The sequence below is a fragment of the Spea bombifrons genome, chromosome 3 (genome assembly GCF_027358695.1).
Source record: "Spea bombifrons isolate aSpeBom1 chromosome 3, aSpeBom1.2.pri, whole genome shotgun sequence".
In the NCBI taxonomy this organism is placed as follows: domain Eukaryota; kingdom Metazoa; phylum Chordata; class Amphibia; order Anura; family Pelobatidae; genus Spea; species Spea bombifrons.
Genome location: NC_071089.1, coordinates 111,007,734 through 111,029,573, shown reverse-complemented (window position 1 = coordinate 111,029,573; position 21,840 = coordinate 111,007,734). Strand labels below are relative to the sequence as shown.

At 41.7% G+C, this 21,840-nt stretch overlaps 1 protein-coding gene across 1 annotated transcript; it reads left to right on the top strand.

Moving 5' to 3' along the window:
• Nucleotides 1-1,287: 1,287 nt before the first annotated feature.
• Nucleotides 1,288-20,576, top strand: LOC128484134 (uncharacterized). Its single transcript, XM_053460453.1, has 24 exons — nucleotides 1,288-1,442; nucleotides 3,374-3,438; nucleotides 7,764-7,980; nucleotides 10,353-10,411; nucleotides 10,820-10,909; nucleotides 11,702-11,829; nucleotides 11,910-12,053; nucleotides 12,308-12,391; nucleotides 12,745-12,912; nucleotides 12,993-13,089; nucleotides 13,732-13,955; nucleotides 14,374-14,527; nucleotides 14,660-14,868; nucleotides 14,946-15,060; nucleotides 15,766-15,971; nucleotides 16,474-16,591; nucleotides 16,691-16,860; nucleotides 17,730-17,803; nucleotides 17,966-18,093; nucleotides 18,487-18,676; nucleotides 18,827-18,965; nucleotides 19,827-19,923; nucleotides 20,247-20,342; nucleotides 20,560-20,576. The coding sequence occupies exons 1-24, from the start codon at nucleotides 1,288-1,290 to the stop codon at nucleotides 20,574-20,576; spliced, it is 3,144 nt and encodes a 1,047-aa protein (XP_053316428.1).
• Nucleotides 20,577-21,840: the final 1,264 nt, after the last annotated feature.

The following is a 21,840-nucleotide window of genomic DNA, read 5'->3' as shown; positions in this document are numbered from 1 at the left end:
ACCTTTCACCACCCTAATGGGCGACTGAATCTACAGAATCGGTTGGCTATTGAAGGGTTAATTGTGAATGACCTCATAGCTCATTTGAAATGCTTCCAGACGTGCATATTCGTTTTGAATCATTTTAACACGATGACCACGCGCATGTGTGTGATTCAACACCTTTACACCAATCAACCCCACGGCCAAAGGATTTTACGCAAAGGGACGCTTTATTCTAAAACTCAAACGAACAGCGAAAAATTTAATTTGGAAATTTGCATCGTGAACAAAAACAGAAATTTTAATCTTATATTCTGGGGGTGAATTCATTCTCATCAAGAGATATTTTTTTTTAATTCAACCATTAAACGTGTGACGGTGACATATATCGAAATCTAATGAGACGACTTTGAGCAACTTCTGTTTGCGTAGTCAGCATATGCTCGCGTTTACTTTACTGAAAGGGTGGTAGATGCATGGAACTGCCGCCCAACAGATGTGGGAGACAAGATAAGGTCTGAGTCTTTACGTGGTTCTTATATGATGTCAAATTCTACGCTTTTATCTTTCTATGAAAAAGCGTATTCCGAAACACCAGCGTACCCGATTCTCATTTGCAATAGGACTTAACGGTCTCTGCGACCTAAAGCATCTCAATATGAGAGGGAGATGATTTATTAAATAAATAAGGGGGTTTATTTCAATAACTTAGATGTAGCGTAAGGATGTTTTACTTTTACGGAGAGGGAGGTAGTTAAGGGGTAGTTAAGTTAACAGCCTCCCAGCAGATATGGTAGAGGCTAATACTGTATGGGAACTGAAGCATATACACTATGGTTGTCCTGAATCGAAGAGAAGACCAAGGACTGATTTAAGGATTGAGACTTTACATCCGAACAAACGGGCGGACTAGATGGGGCCAAACGGTTCTTACCCGCCATCAAATTCTACGATTGGTTTGGTAGATCGAGCACTAATAATAAAGTCGAATGATTCTATCAGATTCCATAACCGGTGAGGTCATCCGCTGCATATATCTGCAGAGATAAACCTAACACGAAGGAATGATGTCATTAAAATACTTTAGGTGTCAAGGTTAAGATAGTGAAATTGGAAGTTGGAAGCCGACCCGGAGAACGAAAAAAGATTGGGTTCCGCGTGAGCGTCGATGAACTGCTAGATAGGGGCAGATACAAATGGGGGTATCACAGTTAACCCTTTCTGTATATGATTGGTCAGAGTGGTGCAATTCTTCCTGCAGGGGGGACGTTTATTGATTCATTGATTTGTGCTCAAAGGGTTAAAATGCGTCATTGCCTTAGCGATGAGTTGGTGTTCAGCGCGAGGAGCCGCGGTTCCCAAGCCTGTCCTCAGGAAGCACTAACGGACCAGAACCTCGGGACGCGCTTGCTCGCCAGTGAGCAGCACCGTTTAGTAATCAGGAGCCAGACAGAGGATCGGTAGGGGATTCACAGAGGTGTCGCAGGTGGCACGGTGAAAACGGTCTAGAGATGAACATGCGCGCAAACAAGCCATACTACACGCTACATCTGTTATAAATACTAAACCCGGCAAACATGGACCATACCGCGGTAACGCATCAGCAACAGAATTATCCATACAATGCTAAGGTTATACATATGGAAATATATATGACCAAGGGGACAGTTCCATAGAAACACTGATGACAACCAACCGGTCCATCTACGAAATATTATAAATATTCATTTAAATAAAACTACTATGTGGCCCCAGCGCCCTTCTGGAAGGCTGTTCCATGTATCTATCACCCCTCTGATAAATCAGAGCTTCTAATAAATACTCCAGTTATCAGGTTTATTAACGCACTGAATTGAAAGATATACATCTCCAAAATCAGGACCGGTAATGCTGACAGAGCATCCCCGCGGAGCAAAAATCACTTCACATGAATAACGTTATCAGGTCAAATATCAGTCCTTACAGATACATCATAAACAAGAATATATATATATATACACGGTATATACACATATATATACATATATACACACACATATATGTATAGCATAGATGGACCACACAGCGGTACCCCGTCAGCAACAGAAGTATCCATAAAATGCTAGGTTGATTTATATATATATATAGAAACACACATATATAGATTTTATACTTATATTTTTTCACACAAACATGTATAGATTATATTATATATATGTACATATATATATAGAGAGAGAGAGATTAGATAGATGTATATATAGATTTACCAAAAGAAGTCATCTTCCAGGAAGAACTGACTATGCTTATCATTATTATTATTATTATTATTATTATTAATTATTATTATTTCAGAATGTAAATGTAAATGAATCTCGGCACGGCATGCACACATATGACACAGGAGTGAATGTAATTAGAGGTGGGGGGCTGTTGGAGGAGTTTGCCCCCCCGGCAGGCACTTTCTCAGTTACTGAGTGATCTCTCTGTTCCATCATCGATCGCTTCAAAAGTTACCTGCGATTGCGGAAGCTCAAGCCCCGCTGCAGGAGCGGCTGGAGCGGGAAGCGGCCCCCGGCAGCGGCTCCGGGTGACGGTGTATCGGTGCTGCACATACCTGACGGTCCGATCCGGAGCTGTGTGCGCGCGGCTGCAGCCGGTCCCTCCCGAGCACACAGGGCTGCATGGGGAGGGGATGCGGGCAGGCGAGGCAGGCGGTGATCGGCCGGCCCCCTCCCGTCCTGAGTGGGGAATACAGCGCACGGCTCTCCCAGCGAGGGCCATCTGCCAGCTGGGGGCTCCCCCTCCGTATGGCATACCGGGCTAGGGCTCGCTGCGCACAATCACACGTGTGGGCACAGCAGCAGCAGCAGCAGCAGAGAAGCCCCTTTGGGCATAGAGTATGTGACTGGCACAGCACAATGGGACTTGTAGTCCTCAGCAGCCGGACTTCATAATGTCCCCTTATATCTGATTCAGATTGCTTGACTCTTGGGGGTTTATTCACTAAGGGGAGATACGACAGGAGAGCTGGGGTTCATTATAAAGGGACAACGACTTTGGAGAGAGAGATCAGCTATTTAACTATGCATTATACAGGGCTAGCCAAGCTCTTCCTGCAGCAGATCCATACTGAGGTTGGACCTTCTCAATGTAGAGTGAAGCCATGGAGTGGGAACTCTCTCTTTAGCGAATAGACCCCTTAGTTAGACGGGTCTGTGCGCGCTTCGGGAATAAAAGTCACTTAAGTCTCCCAGGTCTAGATGGCCGGACACATTGATATATAAAGGCAGCTATTGCCAGAAGCTATTCATTTTCTGCATCACGTTTTGGGTCTACAATAGTAGAATCATGTGTTCTATGTTATGAATTGTCTACTTTAAGCTTTCACTTAAGACACGTTCCTTCTTAGTTTTCCATACTTTGACAAAATCACCATTCTCATGGCGACCTTGCCTTTGCCAGACTACTTCCGAGGTGAGTCCTCGTTGAGTCCATTGGAGATCTGGCAGAAGTCAAGGGTAACTCACTTAAACCAAGCTAAAGGCAAGTTGCTCAACCATGGAAGCTGTCATTAAACCCATCAGGTGTGACATATTGGATTGTGTTTTGTGGGAATTATTACCTCTGGGGTTTCAAGGTTTCTCAAGAGAAAATGAACAGCTAATCAATCCCTCAAGTTCTGAGACTCCCTGTTTGACTTTGTGCTCAATAAAGAGTTCTTTTTCAATTAATAACATCCAGGAAGGGTGAGAATAAAAAAAAATATATATGTATATAATTCTGTCCAAAAACCTCACTCTCAAGGACAGGTTTCATTAAGTAAATCAGAGTGATCTCTCCCTTTCTCTTTCTCTCTCCCTGTCTCCTTTTCTCTCTATATCCCTGTCTCTGTGTCTTGGACCATACCACATGATAACAAACAGCATGTACCTGTCCGGTAATAAATTATTACAAAGATCAGGTGCTACTGATGTCATTCTAGGCCCCATCAAATGGTCCACTTGGGGCACCAAGAAGCCTTGTAGACCCTCCAAAAAAACTGCTGAGAACTACCGGTATTTGGCATCTCTGCTGCCACCTGCTGGTCACGAGAAGAATTAACACATCAGCAGATATCAAATGGTTTGGTCAACGCACCAGTACAAACCAATGCAAAAGGAGAACTCCCACTATAGCTTTGGTTTTTAATACTAGCATACATTAAAAACTGTTTGTTTTTTTCGTAAAATAACATTTTTGTAATAAGTTTATAGTGACCAAATCGGCAAACACAGAAAGCTCTTAGACTGTCTGCTGGCAAACTGTAGCATGTCTTTGTCTTAAAAACTCATTTGGTCTATAGAGAAAGGGGCATCGTCAGCATAAGCAGGACTTCACTAGCATTGCCAAACAACAATGGTAGCCACTAGCCACCGAATCCACTTGGAACGAGCCAAATGGCAGGTGATTTAAGTAAATTAGAAGAATGGGCAAGAGGGTGGAAGCAATAGTTTAACGTTGATAAAAGTAAAATAATGCACTTGGTACATAAAAATCCTAAAGCAGAATATGGCATTGGGGACCCTGTTCTTTTAGTGACAACAGAAGAGAGTGACGTGGCATTAAATGGTCATCATGATTAATGTAGCGGTGGGCATGAGGCCATAGTGGAATAGCCCCCCATCAGAAGTGGTAGAGGCTAATAGAGGGGATTTAAACATGTATGGGATAGACAAGATCAAGGGCTGATTAAGGTCTGAGCCTCTACATGTCTCTACAAAAATGGCAGACCAGATGGGTCCAATGGTTTCTAGAACCCAGTTCTACTCAGTACCACTCTATATCATTACATACACTTTGTTTCCATTTAAAGGTGCAATGTGCACTTGAATAAATGTTGATTCGCTCAATCTAAATTAGGGATTCTGTAAATTTGTGACTTGCTTTAAGGCCCAGGGACTTATGCTACATTTATGCAAATCGTTTGCCTCTTGAGAGCCACTGCAGCATTAGCGCGAGGCATAAAATGCAAAGCTCAAATATTGGGCCTTTTAAGCGCAGACAAGCCATTTTTACATCGCAGGTGCACTTTAAACAAATCATTGTCTAAACTCGTGATAGTTCAAACAAAATAAACAAATGCGTGAAAAACAGCAAAAACTAGAACAAAAGAATCGCTTAACAAAGAGCCCTGCGCTCAAAGCTCCCCGTCACTGGATTGCAAATCCCATGATCCTCAGCTGTCACGTCAAAGAGTAAGAGGGAAATTGTCTCATGCCCAGTGGTGTGTTCTTGTCTAGGCCAACTAGGACCGGAGAGGTAGTCACGAGGAGGGGGTGGCAGCCGTTCTGCTGCATAACTGAGGTCAGTAGCACCACCGCTCCCTAGTAACCGGCCAACATATACCATGGACCGTGGTGATCATATCCCGGAGCTCAGTATAGTATATGGCAACCACAGAGGTAAGTGGCCCCCAGCGGCCCCTGGTCAGGCCTAAAACAAAACCCAGCCAAAAATACATCTCTGCCCACACCTTTGGCCAGACGGGCACATCTCATTTGGGGCATGGCAATTAAATACATTTGTGCTGAACTAGACCACTTTGGGGACTCGCAGTGCAGCAAGATAAAGCCTTGACATTTCCCATTGATGACGGAGATGAGATTAGAATTGTAAGAATGTCCTGCTGACGGGGCTTCCCCTTGGACCTTGGTAGCCAAACACACTCCAGTAACATCAGGTCATGTAGTAAAAACAGAGAGAGAACAGTTGCACTAGCAGCGGATCAGTTTTCATAGCATCGTAAGTACATTTTCGGGATATGTCCAGAAATAGGACCATCTTTCTTCAGACTTCTGATCACTCACTGCGTCCAATGCAGTTCTAATCTTAGTGCATAGCCTTTAGTATCTGTTTGCTACTTTATATATTCAGCATTTCCAAGGCAACAACACACAAAACAACCACAACTGAGCAGCGCATTATCCAAATCCAGAGCGCTAGAGATATTTGAGTATATTTGGTACACACAGGCTACCCAACCAACTTGGTGACCTCACACAACTCCTGTCGAACAAACAACCCGAGGCCATTTTTAACATAGAACAAAAGAGTCAACTGTCCAAGGCCCAGGAGTACAGTAAGGGGCCTAAAGCAGCTGCGTCAGTTTTGCTATGTTTTTTTCTATTGCCTTGTCTAGCCTAGTTTTGGGGCTTCAGGGAAGTTTCCCTAGTCCCCCCTCAATGGCACCCTAGTGCCACCAGTTCATTGATACTTGCGACCAGTAGCCTACTCCAATGCACAATGGCGTTGAAACAATGCCAGATACACAGGAAGGACGACATGCCCAGCTGCCGTGACGTTGTATCCGGGCATGTTGTCCTTCCTGCGGATCTGGCATTGTTGCAACACCATTTACTTGGAAAACAGTAAAGAGATATCAGTTTTTTTTTTCTTCTTTTCAGCCACCCAGTGGCTATGAGTGGAATTACAAGTAAGGACCCAATATAAATATTTTATGTATTATTTTTTTTTAATATATTACATTGATGCTCAAGTTTATTTGTTATTTTTAGCACATTAAGCAAATAAAACTTAGCAGAGCTAATTTTTTGGTATGAAGTTTTTTTCAGTTTCTATGGCAACAGCCTATAGGTGTCAATTAATGGTCAAGAAATTACGATATGAATGAAACAAACTTTAAATTATTTCTAGGAAGGATGCTGCAAACAGTAACGTAAACTCGCATGGACAGAATCCTGGTTTGATGTAATTTTGTTCCCGTAAACTTCCATTATCTGCAGAAAGGGTTGCATTGTTGTCAGTCGCATGATATTGTGATATTGTGCAAACACCACACTGAGCTGATTCTTTATAGCAATGCTAATGAAGTCACTTTCCCCATAGACTTTCATTAGCCAGTGTGTCTGACTAGGTGATTAACACTGAGTCATTCTGTTGTTTCCCAAAGGGAAGTACGATAAGGAATCAGGGTCCTTGTCTAATAGATTGGGATGAGATAGCAGAGCGAGAACTTAAAATGCAGCTGCCAAAAAAAGAAAACTACGCAATTACTGTACTTTAATCTGATACTTTTAATAAAAACAGAGTGGAGTCTCCCTTTAAGCATCAGGAGAACCACATGCAGGTTAGTGACTAAAAAGTAAAACAACTTTTTTATAGGAATTATCGTAAAGACTATCTCTAGATCTAATATCTCTATGTCTAATTATCTTATCATATGTAATTAGTGTAGGTTCTTCTTGTTGACCGAGCATTTTGATCCTTTGAGAGTTTCATCAAAAGTTGCACATCGTTTACAAAGCAAAACTTTCTTAGCTAAATAATGCATTTTATATGCTTGGTACACACAATTTTACAGTTAGAATATATTAGTGTAATTAATGAAGTCCAAAGGGATATTGGGCAAAATTTCAATCCACAGCATCTGTATGCAGGTTTTAAAACATTTGAGGCCACGTCATACTATTTTGGTGTCACAGCATCTCATAGACTTCCAACCTTAACCACGGATGTCGCATACACGGAAAACTAATGCATGCACAAATACACCTTCATCTATAGCAGGGCTATATGGTTAGGTCTGTTATCTTGGTCCGATCAACTAGAAAACCACCCTAAGACTTTGTGATAACCTTCTGAGGGGCCCTCTGCCTAATAAAGGCCTATGGGGAATAGAATTGGCATGAAACATCAATCGTGGAATGTAAGCAAATGTAAGGTCTCCAAATGTGCAAATAAACAATATCTATTGGAACAATGTGAAGCAACATTGCGCAATATCATGGTCTATTCAACAGCCTTTGAAAATCCAGAGCAGATAGACCCCTGTCTTTCTGCCGCAGAACACGTGCTGCCATCCAGTGGCCATGTTTGGAATATCAGTTGCACTTGCTTCTACCTTAGCCGCTGCACACCTGACACCTATGAATCCTACATGCTGCGGGTCAGTCTGACAAATGCTGTCCAACAGAATGTGGAATTCATACACCGTATTCAAGACAAGACCACCATTGGGTAGAGTATGGAGTAATGAATTGATGAGGATGAAGTACATACAGAGAGAGTTAAACATCAGCTCTGCTCAACTCTGGCAAGGGGTCTTCCCGCACTCAGTTTTTATACAGCGTCTACTACGTAGACTTCTAGGCAGGTTATCCTACCTGGCACCACTTGGAATAAGATAAAGTATCCATAATTACAAACTGGTTGAGACAAAAGTAACTGTTCAAGGTTCCATCATTGGTCCAAGAACCTTCTGGCAATATCCAGAACCAAGAAGTGAAATTAACACATACACACTCTCACAGGGTTAGTTAAAGGACAAGCATGGCTGCAAATCACTCAACCCGAAGCCCCTCTCGGATCAACATTTCATTATTTTACCCCACGGTAACATGTCGGATTTCCCTTTTAGACTGCGATGCTTAATTAAGGAAATGTTGGGTTTATTTAATGGGGTTAAATAATTTTAGGGATGACGTGGATCTCAATGCATAATCTATACACATGGCAATGTAGTCCCAACTCAGTCCTTCTTCTAGGAGGATCTCAAATGGTTAATCTCACTTGCAACTCAGTGTTTAGTGAATTAACCACAAAATCCCCTGCTGCCCTGCAACATGCATTAAAAAAAAAACCTGTTTCCAATTAAAGGTGCCATCTAATCGGCTGCCCTGGAGGCTGTTCACTTGCAAGTAAAAAGTAGCTAAATAAATTATTACAAACAAAATCCGCAGGCAAGTTCTAGAACCGAGTGTTACGTATAATAAAAAAAGCATTTTAACTTTAATGATGAATAATATTACCGTTGTACATAAATAACCAACTTTTATTATTTATTCACACTTAATTCAGTTAAAAAAAATAAATAATAGCATAATTAACCTGTTAAACTTTGCATATCTCAGGGTTATGCCTTAAAGGGAAAGCTGCATGGAAATCTTCATTTTCTCTTTGATCATAAAATATAGCGCTACATACAGTAATGTAGGTTAGCAGTGACAAAAAAATGATTTTATATTATTTATTACAATGGAGGCGGCCATCGTTTCCAGTCAATTGATATTTTGGGTGGCTTTCCCTGCACAAACGCCGCATTGAGCTGATTCTTTATGACAATGCTAAGGATTTACTCCATAGACCTTCATCAGCGTCAGAGCATCCAGCTGAGTGATCAACAATGAGCCATTCTATTATTTACCGCAGGCATAGTAAGGCAGATAATATGCAATTGCCCAAAAACTAGAACTTTTAAAGAAAAGGGCACAATATTTTTGAAAATGTACTTTTAATCTGATACTGGTATTAAGAAAAACGATGGGAGTTTTACTTTAAGGCAAGGGCGTCAGACCTGTGGCCCTCCAGCTGCTGCAGGACTAGATCTCCCATACTCCTCTGCCAGCCACTTAGCTGAAAGAGCATTATGGGAGATGTAGTCCTGCGGCAGCTTTAGGGCCGCAGGTTGGACACTCCTGCTTTAAGGTCTGGCATTCGCTAGCCTATGAATAGATCATCGAATTGTTTTATGGTGCAGGCTTAGGGTGAGTGTGAGTGTGAGTGTGAGTGTGAGTGTGAGTGCTGCCCTCTGCAGTATGTGGGGAGTATAACTGAGTAAGAGATTCCCTTCTGTGAATTTAAAGATCCCACATGCTGTAGGGTACATACATACGCTGTACTGTTCAGCGATCTGTGAAATTAATATATGGCTTGGATTAAAAGCCTGATGCGTTAACCCTATCATTACTTGTGTATCTAAAAAAATAACTGTTGTTATTTGATTTCATTCGGTGTAAAGATATAAGAAAATATATATAGTTAAATACAAAACCTGGTTCACTCCATAGAGTCCTGTTTCAATATCTGTATTAGATTTCGCTCTGAATTAGACTTTTGAATAATCTAATTAAAATAATCTAAAAAAATGTTTTGTACAATTTACTAGATGATAAAGAAATAATATTTAATTTTAAACATTAAAAAGCCTCTTCCAACTGAGCGGAAAGTGTTAATTCATGCCAAGCATTGGATATATAGACTCACTGGCATTAATTAGTTAAATTTAATTTATAGCTGTGTTTGGTAATTAAGCCAATTAACGTGAAGCTCTTTAGCTATATAACTGCAGAGCAACAGTTTGCTGCAATAGTATCTGTGCCTTTAGTGGAGAGTAAAAGGGAGCGGTGGAATGATGACGTTTAGTGTCTCCTAGTTGTTGTGTTTTGGTTTCCTTGCTGGATTTGGTGTGAGGGGTTGTTGGTTTTTTAGTGGATTTTGTCTGCTCGGTGACCATGGGTGCACAATTATTCTCCAAGTAAGGAAGGGTGGATTGTTTAACAAGTTAATATTGCATCAATGTGTTTCTAGCAGTTTACTTTCTTTGCTTCTAGGTTGATGTTCTTGATTGTCTTGGTGACTGAAGTCTGGACACAGCAACTATCATCTGCAGGTAGGAGTAGGGGTCCCATTCCTAATGGCTTCTGAAGCTGGAACTCCATCACTAAAATGTTCCTTACCGCTTGGCTTTGGTATATGGCTTTTTGTTTCGGTCCATTGTATCAATTACTCTGACTGGGCCCAGGTGCTTAACAGCAGTAGATCTCTTGTAATCTGGTCTGTGGAGCTGGTATATGTACCAGTGAAGGGTAACCAGATGTCCCTGTAAACAAAGAATGCCTATGGAAGTTATAAGCTGTTGGGATAGACTCCTGTGTTAATTTAAATGGTCCAGACTAAAAGAGAAGCGTGGTTCCCCCTGATCACCTTGCTGTAGACCATTTCAGATAAGGTTCCCTGCAACATAACTTTTCAGCTAAGCTTCATTGTAGCTCCAGGACTCTTATATTTTGTTTTTCAGACTTTGTTTCCCAATGCAAGAGATCTCTGGTGCGGATCGATCTGGCAGCTGGTGCTGTGCTTAATAAACATGTAGCATTTTCAGCCATTGGTAAGTCCTGATGTTATATTATTCTTACCGCATAAAACTTGTATAAAAACAGTCTTGGTGGTTCTGCTGTAAACAATGCTAGACTGTTTAGCACTTCTAATGTTTGGGGGGGGGGCACAATGACACTCCCTGCATTACTATGACAATTATGGTGTGTAATCTGAATTCAGTAGTGAATTTCTGTCTATATGGGCAACAATGTGTTCCCTACAGTTACAGTATATGTGAGTTGAGGGAGTGGATTTTGTGTTCTGGAGGATCCCAGGGCTCCAGTAGTACCAATGAATGCATTAATTGCTTGTAGTGCTAATCCCAACCTCTCATTTTGCTGGAATATTGCTGCAGTTTTAAACTAAACTATACCCAACTCTAAATTGGTAAAGAACTTCAATCTGGTAAATTCTGGACGGAAGATCAGCTGAGGAACCCTGATAACCTGTAGTGCTTCCTTTCTGGTTAAGGTGGCTAACTGGATTTTAGAACACTGGGAAAGGCTAAGGAATCTCAATGTATGCAACAAGGATAAGGGATAAGTCTGGAACTATGGGGTCAGGGGCTTAGATATAATGCTACGAAGCCTCACTGAGTGGGTGGCAGAGATTAATCCACTGACCTAACTTTGTGTTTGGGATAGGCGTATGGTTACATTCAATATGACGGAACCAACTGCGGAAAAAGTTTTAGGGTCTTTACAGTAGGAAAAAAACTGATTTACCAGATAAGATGAATGGTTGCCGTATGCCACCAATTTCTTTGTTTCTGAGATTCCACTCAAATGTTCTTGTATTGCAGATCAGTTTGGAAGGGCCTTTGAGGTTGGTAATGAATTGGCTTCACGGTGTGGATACACAATCACGTATGATGAGTGGGGAAATATTGTTTTTAGGGCATCTCTTCTCAGCTGTTACACTCAGATTGGGGTAAGTTACAACTGGGACACCCCCACCCCAATAAGCTCGAGGCATCGTATGTTAACGAATCATTGTCCTTTCGTCTTCAGAATGACAGCCATTTCACAGTGACGATAAGAATAGATATCACTCCAACTTCCAGCATGAGAGCCCCGGAGAGCTACATGAAACAAGTTCGCTGCCCCTATGTGTGGGAGGCTCGTGAAATACTCTGTGAGACAAACTACATGGAGGTAACGTGCCAGCGCTGGCTAACTAAACGGCTTCATCGGGTACCAGGAAATATGACCGAGCTAGCTTTTATTCTCAAAAAGACCCAATGTAACATGAAAACTGCTATTGTGTTCTAATCTCAACTCTAGTAAAGCATTCCGATCTTGCCTCTGATATTTTATACTTTACTCTTCACCGGGGGGGGGGGCTGTGAATTTCCTGCGATATGTCTGCTCAGTCTTGAAACTTCTAAGTCACAGTAACTGTGTTCTAGGTGTCTGTTAGAAGAAAAATCCCAGTGATTGCTGAAAGCGTGTTCCAGGATGAGCCGGAGGACTGGTCCAATGCCTTTCCAGAGGTATGCGTTTACGGCTTGGTCGGCAAGTGCCATTGATTTGAATCTGTTGGTTCCTATGTGATATGGATATTAAACCAAGGTTGATTTTGTAATTTGTATGCGTCAAACTAGGTGTTTCTGAATATTACATCTTTTCATTCTATATTTCACTAACTGCATGAAGGCAAATAATCTGGGCTGATCCTATAACCAGAGCACTAAGGAATATAAGACCTTACAGGCACAACAGGGTTTCTGGATCTAAAATAAATTAAATAAAACGCTTGCTCTGCTGAAAAGTGATACATCATGACAAAGGGGAATCTTGGATGGTCCCTGTAACTTAACTTTATTATCTTTATGTGACTTTCAAGGCAATATCAGGACTAATGTCAATCTGGCAAGTGGTGTTCCACCTTACCTCAACTCGGAAGGCGATGCTGGTCAAAGATGCCCAAAGTCTTGGCTATGGCATAAATACAACAGAATCAAGGATCCTTCTTAGAGCTCCCTATAACACTACTGAAGCTCAAGTGCAAAGGGTATGTTAAGCATGTAATGGGCCGTATATTGTCAAAACAGCTTATCTGCAATATCTAATTGGTGGCACTGGATTCCACAGGTTGCCGGAGTAGGATTTACTTCCGTACGAGCCACTATATTTTACAAACAACGATGGGTCATTCTTCTGGTTGACACGGCTGTGGCCTGCCCAGTAGGTGAGTTAACTAGTCTCGCCGGTCAAACTGCAATGAAGGATTCTGAAATACGAAGCCTATCTGGGGGTATTCGGGTTCAATACTCATTGTATATGGTTACAGTCTTGGCAGTCTTTCTACCAAGGAGACTAAACTCCTGTATACTGTAGTGTAGGTTAGCGGTAACAAACTGGCTATCTGTTCCCTCTATTTGTTGTCAGGCAAGTCCTGCTGGGTAACTTCCCTGGGCAGATGCTACATTGGGAAGATTATTGATGGCAATATTAATTTGTTCCTCCAGACTTTGGGTGGTTAAACATTGTTTACCAAAGGAAGAGTGATAGTTTTGGTGTCTAGTAGCCTGGGCTAGGTAAACAGACCTAAAAAGCATATGAATTGCTAATGTGCCGCTCTCTGAAGCTATACAAACCACTTTCCTGGCCTCGTCTACATACACCATGTAGAGGATTGGTTGATTAACCTTAAATATAAATAACTACATCAAAAACACTGTATATATATTGTCCCATGTGTAATGGGGCAGTTTATTCAGTTATTTCCACTCGATCCATGTTTTTGGATGCAGGACATGTCTAATATCCCACCGAATTTCATATTTGCTATGCAATAACTGATGTGCAAGTTGTATCGTCTCCTTTCTAGATGATGTAAAGCATTCAGAGGGGATAATCACTTGGACTGTCCCAAAGAACATTCCACCTCTGCTTATCGGTGCCAGCACAGTGGGTAACAGCCGCACAGAGGTCGGTGTGGACCTCACCACGCTGACGGCGAACGAGCTGCTCCGAAGGAGTTATGTGGTGGTGGATGACAGCAAGGCCACTACAGTCACTGTACCTTTGGGGGCAGAAGGTGGCTATTATAAGGTAAATAAGAATTCAAGCGTTCCAGGTTTGAGCTTTTCTGATTAGGTATATTGCTGACAGTGGCTAGTTGCCCTTTAGTCCCTTCATACTTCAAGCCATCAGTAACGCTGATCTCATGAACTTGTCTTAAAGCTTGCATGAGTGTAAGCCCTTAGAACTAGAATCATAATTTGACACTTCCAACATAAATATAGGGAAATTTCATTCATCTTTTGTGATGTAAGCCTTCTGTTCAGTGACATGAGCAGACTAGCCCTCCGCTCAGCACAGTAACATTTTTTTATCCAAACTTTCGTGTTAGAATATAACTTTACCCATTCTGCGTTACGTAAAATAGACCCTGGTGTGTAGGACTATAATAGTGTGCCAGTAGCCTTTAACAGTCTGTTGGCTGTCTAACTCGGTTCCTTTCTTCTAGAGTCATGTTGCCAATGGAGAATATGGTGTAACTTACCATATCAGGCCGTTCATTGAAAATTTATGGGAAGACAACAGGTGGGGCGTAACAAAATACACCATTATTAAGGATATCATATCACCTTTTCTTCGTCGGCCTCCTATCGTAACAAATGGTATGTTGCGTATGCCTTAACTTTAAATAGCTGTTTGACATTGATGTGGTGGTTGGTATACTAGACAACTCTAGTACAAGAGCTTACCCAGTGCTTAAAGCTGTCTTTCTTTTTGTGTCCTCCTGCCTCCAGAAACCATGAAAGGGACTCAAATATTTAATGTCACAATTGGAACCTTTCTTCCTGATGTTCTGCTGGTTAACCTGACATTTGAGCGGCTTACGTTGACCATAGACGAGGCCGTTAAACTGGGCTATACAGTATCAACGCGGCAACAACCAAATGGAAATGTCACCTTTATATTAAAAGTTCCATTCAACGATACAAATGTGAAAAAAGAGGTACTCGGAAGAAAAACAAAAAATCTGACACAACCTCATAAACAAAACGTAATTTTTTTTTTTTCCCTTATTCCTAGTATATCCCAGAATATACCAGCGTTTACACGTTAAACGTTACATTTGGCTTCCTTATCGTTCCAAATAGAGAGACTTTCACCGCAACGGCCATAATCACAGCCATCAGAGATGCTGGTAAGAGCCCACTTAATAAACCACAACTAGATGGCAATGGACCTGCGCGTTTGGCATGTACAGAGAGCTGAACTTGCTAAAGACTGGATTGTTTTGGAAGTGGCAGCTGAATAGTGGTTAATATGCCTGGGCATTGGCGTTGGAAAGAGATTGCCAAGAACCACTGGGGCAATATCTGCTTCTCTAGCCTCTGTAGTTCTACCTATTAATGGTTGTAGTATTTCTGTACATAACCTGGTCTACCACCATGAGACTACAAATGTCCAATTGAACCTTATTTAAGCTTTCAATCTTAAGCTTACGGCAGCCCTTTGGTGGGGGGGGTGCATATAATTGTGTTAATATGAATATGTATTAACACATTAAATCCCCCCCCCCACACACACGCATCTTAAAGGAGCCCTTTCATTGGAAAATACATTGGTAATTCCTCTGCATGGACATGACATGCTTTAGTTATTGGAGTTAAATGCACATTTAAAGGTGCACATTTTGGTTTCCCGTACGTGCAAATAGTAAAGGAGGGGGGGGGGCAGCTCTAGTATACAGTAACAATTTCCTTCTGGTTGTTATGAATAGCTGACTTTAAATGTACTTATGGTGGTATATAAAACGTCAACCTTAACGTTCATGGTACCCCATCATAAAGTAGTGTCTACACTTAGACTGACCCTCAATATTGGCCCTTTTTGTTTGTACAATTAGTGCCTCCTAGGGTCAATGGATCTTGTGCTGGAAATAGCTTGACGCTGTTTGTTACGCGTGGAACCGTTGCTGAAAAATGGGTTCCTTACATCAAAAATCAACCTGTGACGCCTGAGCATGCGCAAGCCAATGGATATCTTTACAGTACAGATAAAACAAACTTCACGGTTTCAGTACCTGTCTCGTCAAAGCTGGTAAACTATGATGTAAGTATGAATCCTGGTGGCACGTAAGCCATCCTTACTATACTGCTGCTCCATCTATAAAGCTTTACATTGACTTATTGGTGTATAGCTGCCTACATTGCAGTATATTTAGCTTTATTTGCTAAATGGTCCAAATAAGGTAACTGTATTTAAGCATGTTAAGGGCTTTGGTGTATTGTAGGCGTTGCCACATTAGCCATCTTTCTAAGACTTAATTCTCCATTGATGACCATGTAAAGCAATGTATCCACTTAAAGTGGCTCTTATGCCATTGGAGTTCCTGTATACCACAATGCAGGGTGCTGTTGGCACTGTGTATAATATAAATATATATTTTTATTTTCTTCTCTACTGTTTCATATTGGGCATGACAAAACCGCCATGGCACTGTGGCTCTCCTAATTCTGCTCTCATCACTTCCCTCAAACTGTTATCAAATGTGTTATAGAGAAGACTTGCGAGTGACTAGTATCAATGTAACTGGTTTTATCCCCACCATTAGGAAGTTGGCCCCAAGGGCATCAAAGTAACCCTCCCATTGACTCTAAAAGATGGCCCCGATGGACCCACAATGTATGAGTCTAGTATATCGTGCATATATTCTGCTCCCCAGCTGATCAGTAAGTGGTTTTGTGTCTTTTGTTTTTTGTTGTGCTCCTGTGGAGAAGGGTAGAACAGAATCGTTAATATTTTGTTTGTTTTCCCCGTTCCTGTTTTAGCGTGTTCTCCAAATGGTACCATGACTGTTCTAGTAATGAAGCTTTCATCAATACCAGACATGGAATTGTCTAACCTTCGTCTAAGGGAAGCATCATGTAGACCTACTGCGTTTACAGAGACAAATGCAGTCTTTAGCTTTCACGTGAACAAATGTGGAACCTCAAGGAAGGTAACTTGCTGGTCAGAACATCATGTTACGATTGCTCTGTCTATGACTCTAAGTGTCTCTAACTAAGCACATCCTACCTTGGCATAGTCCACTCATCTCATGTTGCCATAAAGGTGTGGAATGCTCGGTTTAACTCCTATGCAGAAAGACCTCTGCTTAAGGTGTGAGTTCTGGGGAAGGGATTTATGGTCAAGCTGTACGTATGAGTTTTATTGTTCTTGAATATTACAGCATATAAACTGGCTGGTGTATAACGTGAGGAATGTTATCTTCAATTTATCTGGCTGTGCATGATTACAATTTCTGTTCTATAGAAGTTTTCATTAAGGGATATTAAAAATTCTCATGCTTCCCAAGACTGAAATGATGTCCTACAAAATATCTATAGACTCCAATGTGTTTTACGGCATGCAGATTAGAAACGTTGTATTCTGTAACTATTTGGGTTACAGAATGACTTCTCTGTCAATTGGGTCCTAACACACCTGCCTGTACTGAACCTGCCAATTCCATCAGGTTTGCCGTCTGCATGCTCTGTAGCGCTCCCATTGACGTCTCTGAAGCAGCCGGTTACATGAATGCTACCTGAACGATGTTTTGCCGGCATACATTAATTACAATGGGAGTTCTACAGAGGATGTGCAGGAAGCATTCTGCAGTACACTCCTGCGTCAGGTGAGGCAGCCGGTGGGAGGAGCTAAAGGAGACTATATGCAAATAACTAAATCCTCTCCAGATCTACATGCGGTAAAATACTGCAAAACCGTCTTTAAGCATTTAAACACAAATTATGCTGGCGTGCTGAGTTACCAGTATATGAAACACCTTGGCATTTAACTCCAATGACTTGCAACTTCCTTTCCCTACAGTTCATAGGTAACACAATGATTTATGAAAACGACGTATTATACTTCAGGCCTGGAACTACAGTTGCTGCTTTTACGTAAGTGAACTTTTTTGTGGACAGCTGCTCACGCTCGCCCTTGTCCCGCTAGTCTTTTGATGGCCCTTGACCCATGCTGGTTAATAGTATAGGTCCTCGCATGCTAAAGTTGTATAATATGTAGACTAACATTATCTGAATTCTGTCCCCCTACCTCAATAGGCTTCAGATCTCCTGTACGTACACAGTGAATAACACCATAGTGTCAAACTATGGCTTTATAGAAAACCCAACACCCGGTGCACAGACTGCTTCTGCTACACTTACTTTGGTTTTAAGGTTAAGTAAAGGTAAGCACTTAATTAAATAACTTGCAGCATACTTTTAAAGTCACAACAAAATACTCTGCTCTGTAGTTCACTTGGCATTTTTGGCATCAGTTAGGATAGTGAATAAACTGAATTCTGTAAGACTAACCTGTTGTGCACTTGGCACCAACAATGAAATGGTCCTTCGTTGAGCGGTATTGTCCTAAAACAATGACTTTCTCATCAAGTGCAACAGGTTTTAGGTGACTTTCATATGGAATTAAAAGCTTTGTGCACAAGTTGGAAATGCAGCCTAACCACCTGAACCCTTGCACTCAACTGCTAGTCAATGTAATCGGTTAATGACAATCCTTTGAGTCTTTTTTGTTTCTGCTACTAAACTGACTGTGGGACACGTTTCATTTACTGCCCCAGATGTCACATACACTGCATTTTATGGAGATCCAGAGTACCCGGTGGCTAAGTATTTGAGAGACCCCCTGTATTTTGAAGTTGAACTCCTACAAAGCCAGGATCCCCGGCTAGAAGTCTTCTTGGAACACTGTTGGGCAACTGCATCACTTGAAAGGAGCAGCTTACCAAAGTGGGATGTTGTAGTTAACAGGTACGCAGTAACAAATGGTCTTGTAAAAGATTTGCAGTTAAAAGTAGCTTTGCGTTAGAACTGGTTTGCTGTTGGAAATAAGGTGGTCACTTCACGGAGTGTAGTTTTTAGTTGAGTTGAAATTGCTAATTAAACTTCTCTATCTCACAGCTGTGAATACTTGGAAGCCTACAACACAATCTTCCATCCGGTGAATGCAGACTCGAGAGTAAGATTCCCAACACATCTTAAGCGATTCGAAGTAAAGATGTTTACATTTATGCAAGCAGACAAAGCTTACTTGGGACAGGTGAGTGTAGCCCAGCTCTGTGGGCTGGTGTGTGCCCCAAGCCAAATAGTATGTGCTGTACCAAAGATACAATTGACTGCAATGCTCTGTTTAGAAACCCTTTTGAAAATCATGGACATAGACGTCAGTCTGGTTTCAGTGGCAGAAAAAGGCACCATTAAAGTATGTGCAACTTAACATTTGGTAACGTACTTGCTGGGATAATCTTGGTAACATCCCATTGTTGGATGCATAGCATTGCCCAAAACCCACTGCCATGCTTAAGGGGACATGAGACATGTTGGACAATGCTATACTTTGCCAAGTTTGTGGGAAACAGTTTTGGGAAGACCCCTCTTCCATTTCAGCATGACTGCCTCCCGGTGCACAAAGCTAGGTCCATAAAGACATGGCTGGATGAGTTTGGAAGAACTTAACTGGCCCTCACAGGCCCCTGACTTCAACCCCATCCAACACCTTTGGGAGGAATTGGAATGGAGATTGATGAAGGCCCAGCTCGCAAACATCAGTGGCTGACCTCGCTTTCCACAAAACGCTCAAACATTGTGGCAAGCCGCCTCAGAATAGTGGAAGTGTATATAGTTGAGAAATGGCACCAACTTCATAGTAATGTCAGTTTAGAACTCAATGTCATAAAAGTCCCTGTTGATGTAATGGTCAGGTGCCCTAATACTCTAGTCCAGGGGTAGGCAATCTTGGGCTCTCCTGATATAGACTACATCTCCCATAAAGCTTAGTCACAATGCTGGCAAAGCATCAAGGGAAATGTAGTTCACAACATCTGGAGAGCTGAAGACTGCCTACCCCTGCTCTAGTCCGTACAGTGTATGTGTCATATGTATATATTTTTTTCCCCTTCAGATCTATTTCCATTGCAGTGTTATTATTTGTAATGCGGAGGCGCTCTCCTCTGATCCACTCTGCAGTAGATCATGCATCCCAGAGAAGCAGCGTAAGGGTGAGTATGACTTGCTATAAAGTAACAAACTCTGGCGCCAATATTTTTTTTTGAAGCCGTCTAGACTTAGTTATAAATTCTTTGGACATTGGCACTGCCTTAAAAATCACCATGACAAATGAGATTCACGCTAATGGCACCAAAAGACCTGTGCAGTACTGGGCTAGTTTCTAGACTCCTGTGGAGACGCCGTACAGTTTCCCAATGAAATTCCATATCTAAGATTTTTATTCATAAAATAGGCTAGAGCTGGGACCCAGAAAGCCACAGGTTTTTAATACCCAGCATTGCAAAATAGTCATGTGTATTTTTCCCCAACCTAGGACGAAGTGTGGACTCTGGAAATGCAGAACATGGATTTGTATCATCTGGACCTCTCCTGCTGGGATCTGAGGCCAGGCTGCGTTCCATTCCACCTTGTAAGTATAGATTTTTATTTGGTTCTTTATCAAAATGCTTTCTTGAGCTCTAAACTGTTTTCCAAGAATGTCACTATCATACTGGAGGTGGTAACATTTCTTGGGTGGATGTGACCCTGACTTAACCAAACCCAACTTGGATAATATCACTATTTAGATGACAGTTGACAAACCTGTCAAGACATGACCTGCATTAATTCTATTTCTTTCCTTTCAGATCACTGGCCACAGTAACATCAAAACTGCTATTTATTAATATTTGCTAATAAAATGGGTCTAAAATTCTCGGTGTCTCGTGTGTAACTTTATTTGACAGATGGGAGTCTAGTCATTGTGACAGCTGGCACAGTACTCTAGATCAGGGGCTTCGATACAACCAAACAGTCATTGTTTTCTGGTGCCATCTTTGATGCCCCTGGAAATGGAATGTCCAAAACGGGCTGCTGCTCCCTGGGCAGAGTATGGTGTTGGCAGGCAGACTGCCTCCTTCATGCAAAACCTTTGTGTACCTTACAGTTTTGTGGATCCTTAACACGTAGGTGATGTCAATAGGGTTTTAAACTCCCTGAGATAACCTGGATGATTACATCCTTGATAAGGATTTCATTTTTTTCCCTGGCACACAGACTAGCGTCACAAATGTATATTACCGTACATTTTAAAATAAAAGCATTTAGCCATTAAGGGGGCACTAGAGATGTGGCACACTACCTCCTGCATGCCTGATTTCTACAGTTTGAAGCACTTGGAGCTGTGTGTGGCCCATTCCCAAGGAACACTTGCTGAGTTATAGCCACAGGCATCCAGGTGTTTACTACATGGCCAAGGGGCTGAGTGGGGGGTTCAAATGCATAGGGAATGGGGGTTCTTCAAATAACAAACATTGAGTTTTAAAAGCATTAAAGCAATCATGCGCATTAAACTGCTTTTAATGAATGGTCACTTTTGGAGCAATCGGCTTGCCCGTTACATGTTAATGGAATTGGCTTAGTTATCAAGGTTAAAAAACAAAACAAAAAAAAAACACAGAAGCAGTGAATGCCCCCAACTTCAAATGGTCCAGAGGCTCCAAGCCTGGCTGTATTGCTAGTAAGGCTTTTTATGGTATCACAAGTCGCGTGGCGATTAGAATGTTTTCAGAACCCAATTAGCGACGCTCTAAAGGGAGTGTGTGTCCCAAAATGTCACTTTATTGCTACCCAATTTCTAGATTAAGTGTTGGGTTACCTGGGTCCCTAGACTCGGAACTCCAGTTCATTTTCTGTTTTCATGGGGTTGCTCTTCCAAGTTCATTGACTTGGCGATGTTTGCACTTGTTTTTGCGTTCAGCTAATCAGGATTTGCGGTTACATAGGATGAAAAAACATGCGTCCAAGTTCAGCCTTTCCCGTATATGTTAATTTCTTGCTGTTGATCCAAAAGTTAGAAAAACCCCAGTTTGGCTCTTTCCAATCTTTGCACAAACAAGAGATTCCTTCTTGACCCCAGAATGGCAGTC

What these genes read in the sequence shown, in the direction of transcription:
- LOC128484134 (XM_053460453.1), top strand. Translation starts at nt 1,288, where the DNA reads ATGCGTCATTGCCTTAGCGATGAGTTGGTGTTCAGCGCGAGGAGCCGC. An exon ending in CTGAAGCTCAAGTGCAAAGG is followed by an intron (nt 12,913 to 12,992) that starts GTATGTTAAGCA and finishes TGGATTCCACAG; the next exon opens with GTTGCCGGAGTAGGATTTAC. An exon ending in CAGAAGGTGGCTATTATAAG is followed by an intron (nt 13,956 to 14,373) that starts GTAAATAAGAAT and finishes CCTTTCTTCTAG; the next exon opens with AGTCATGTTGCCAATGGAGA.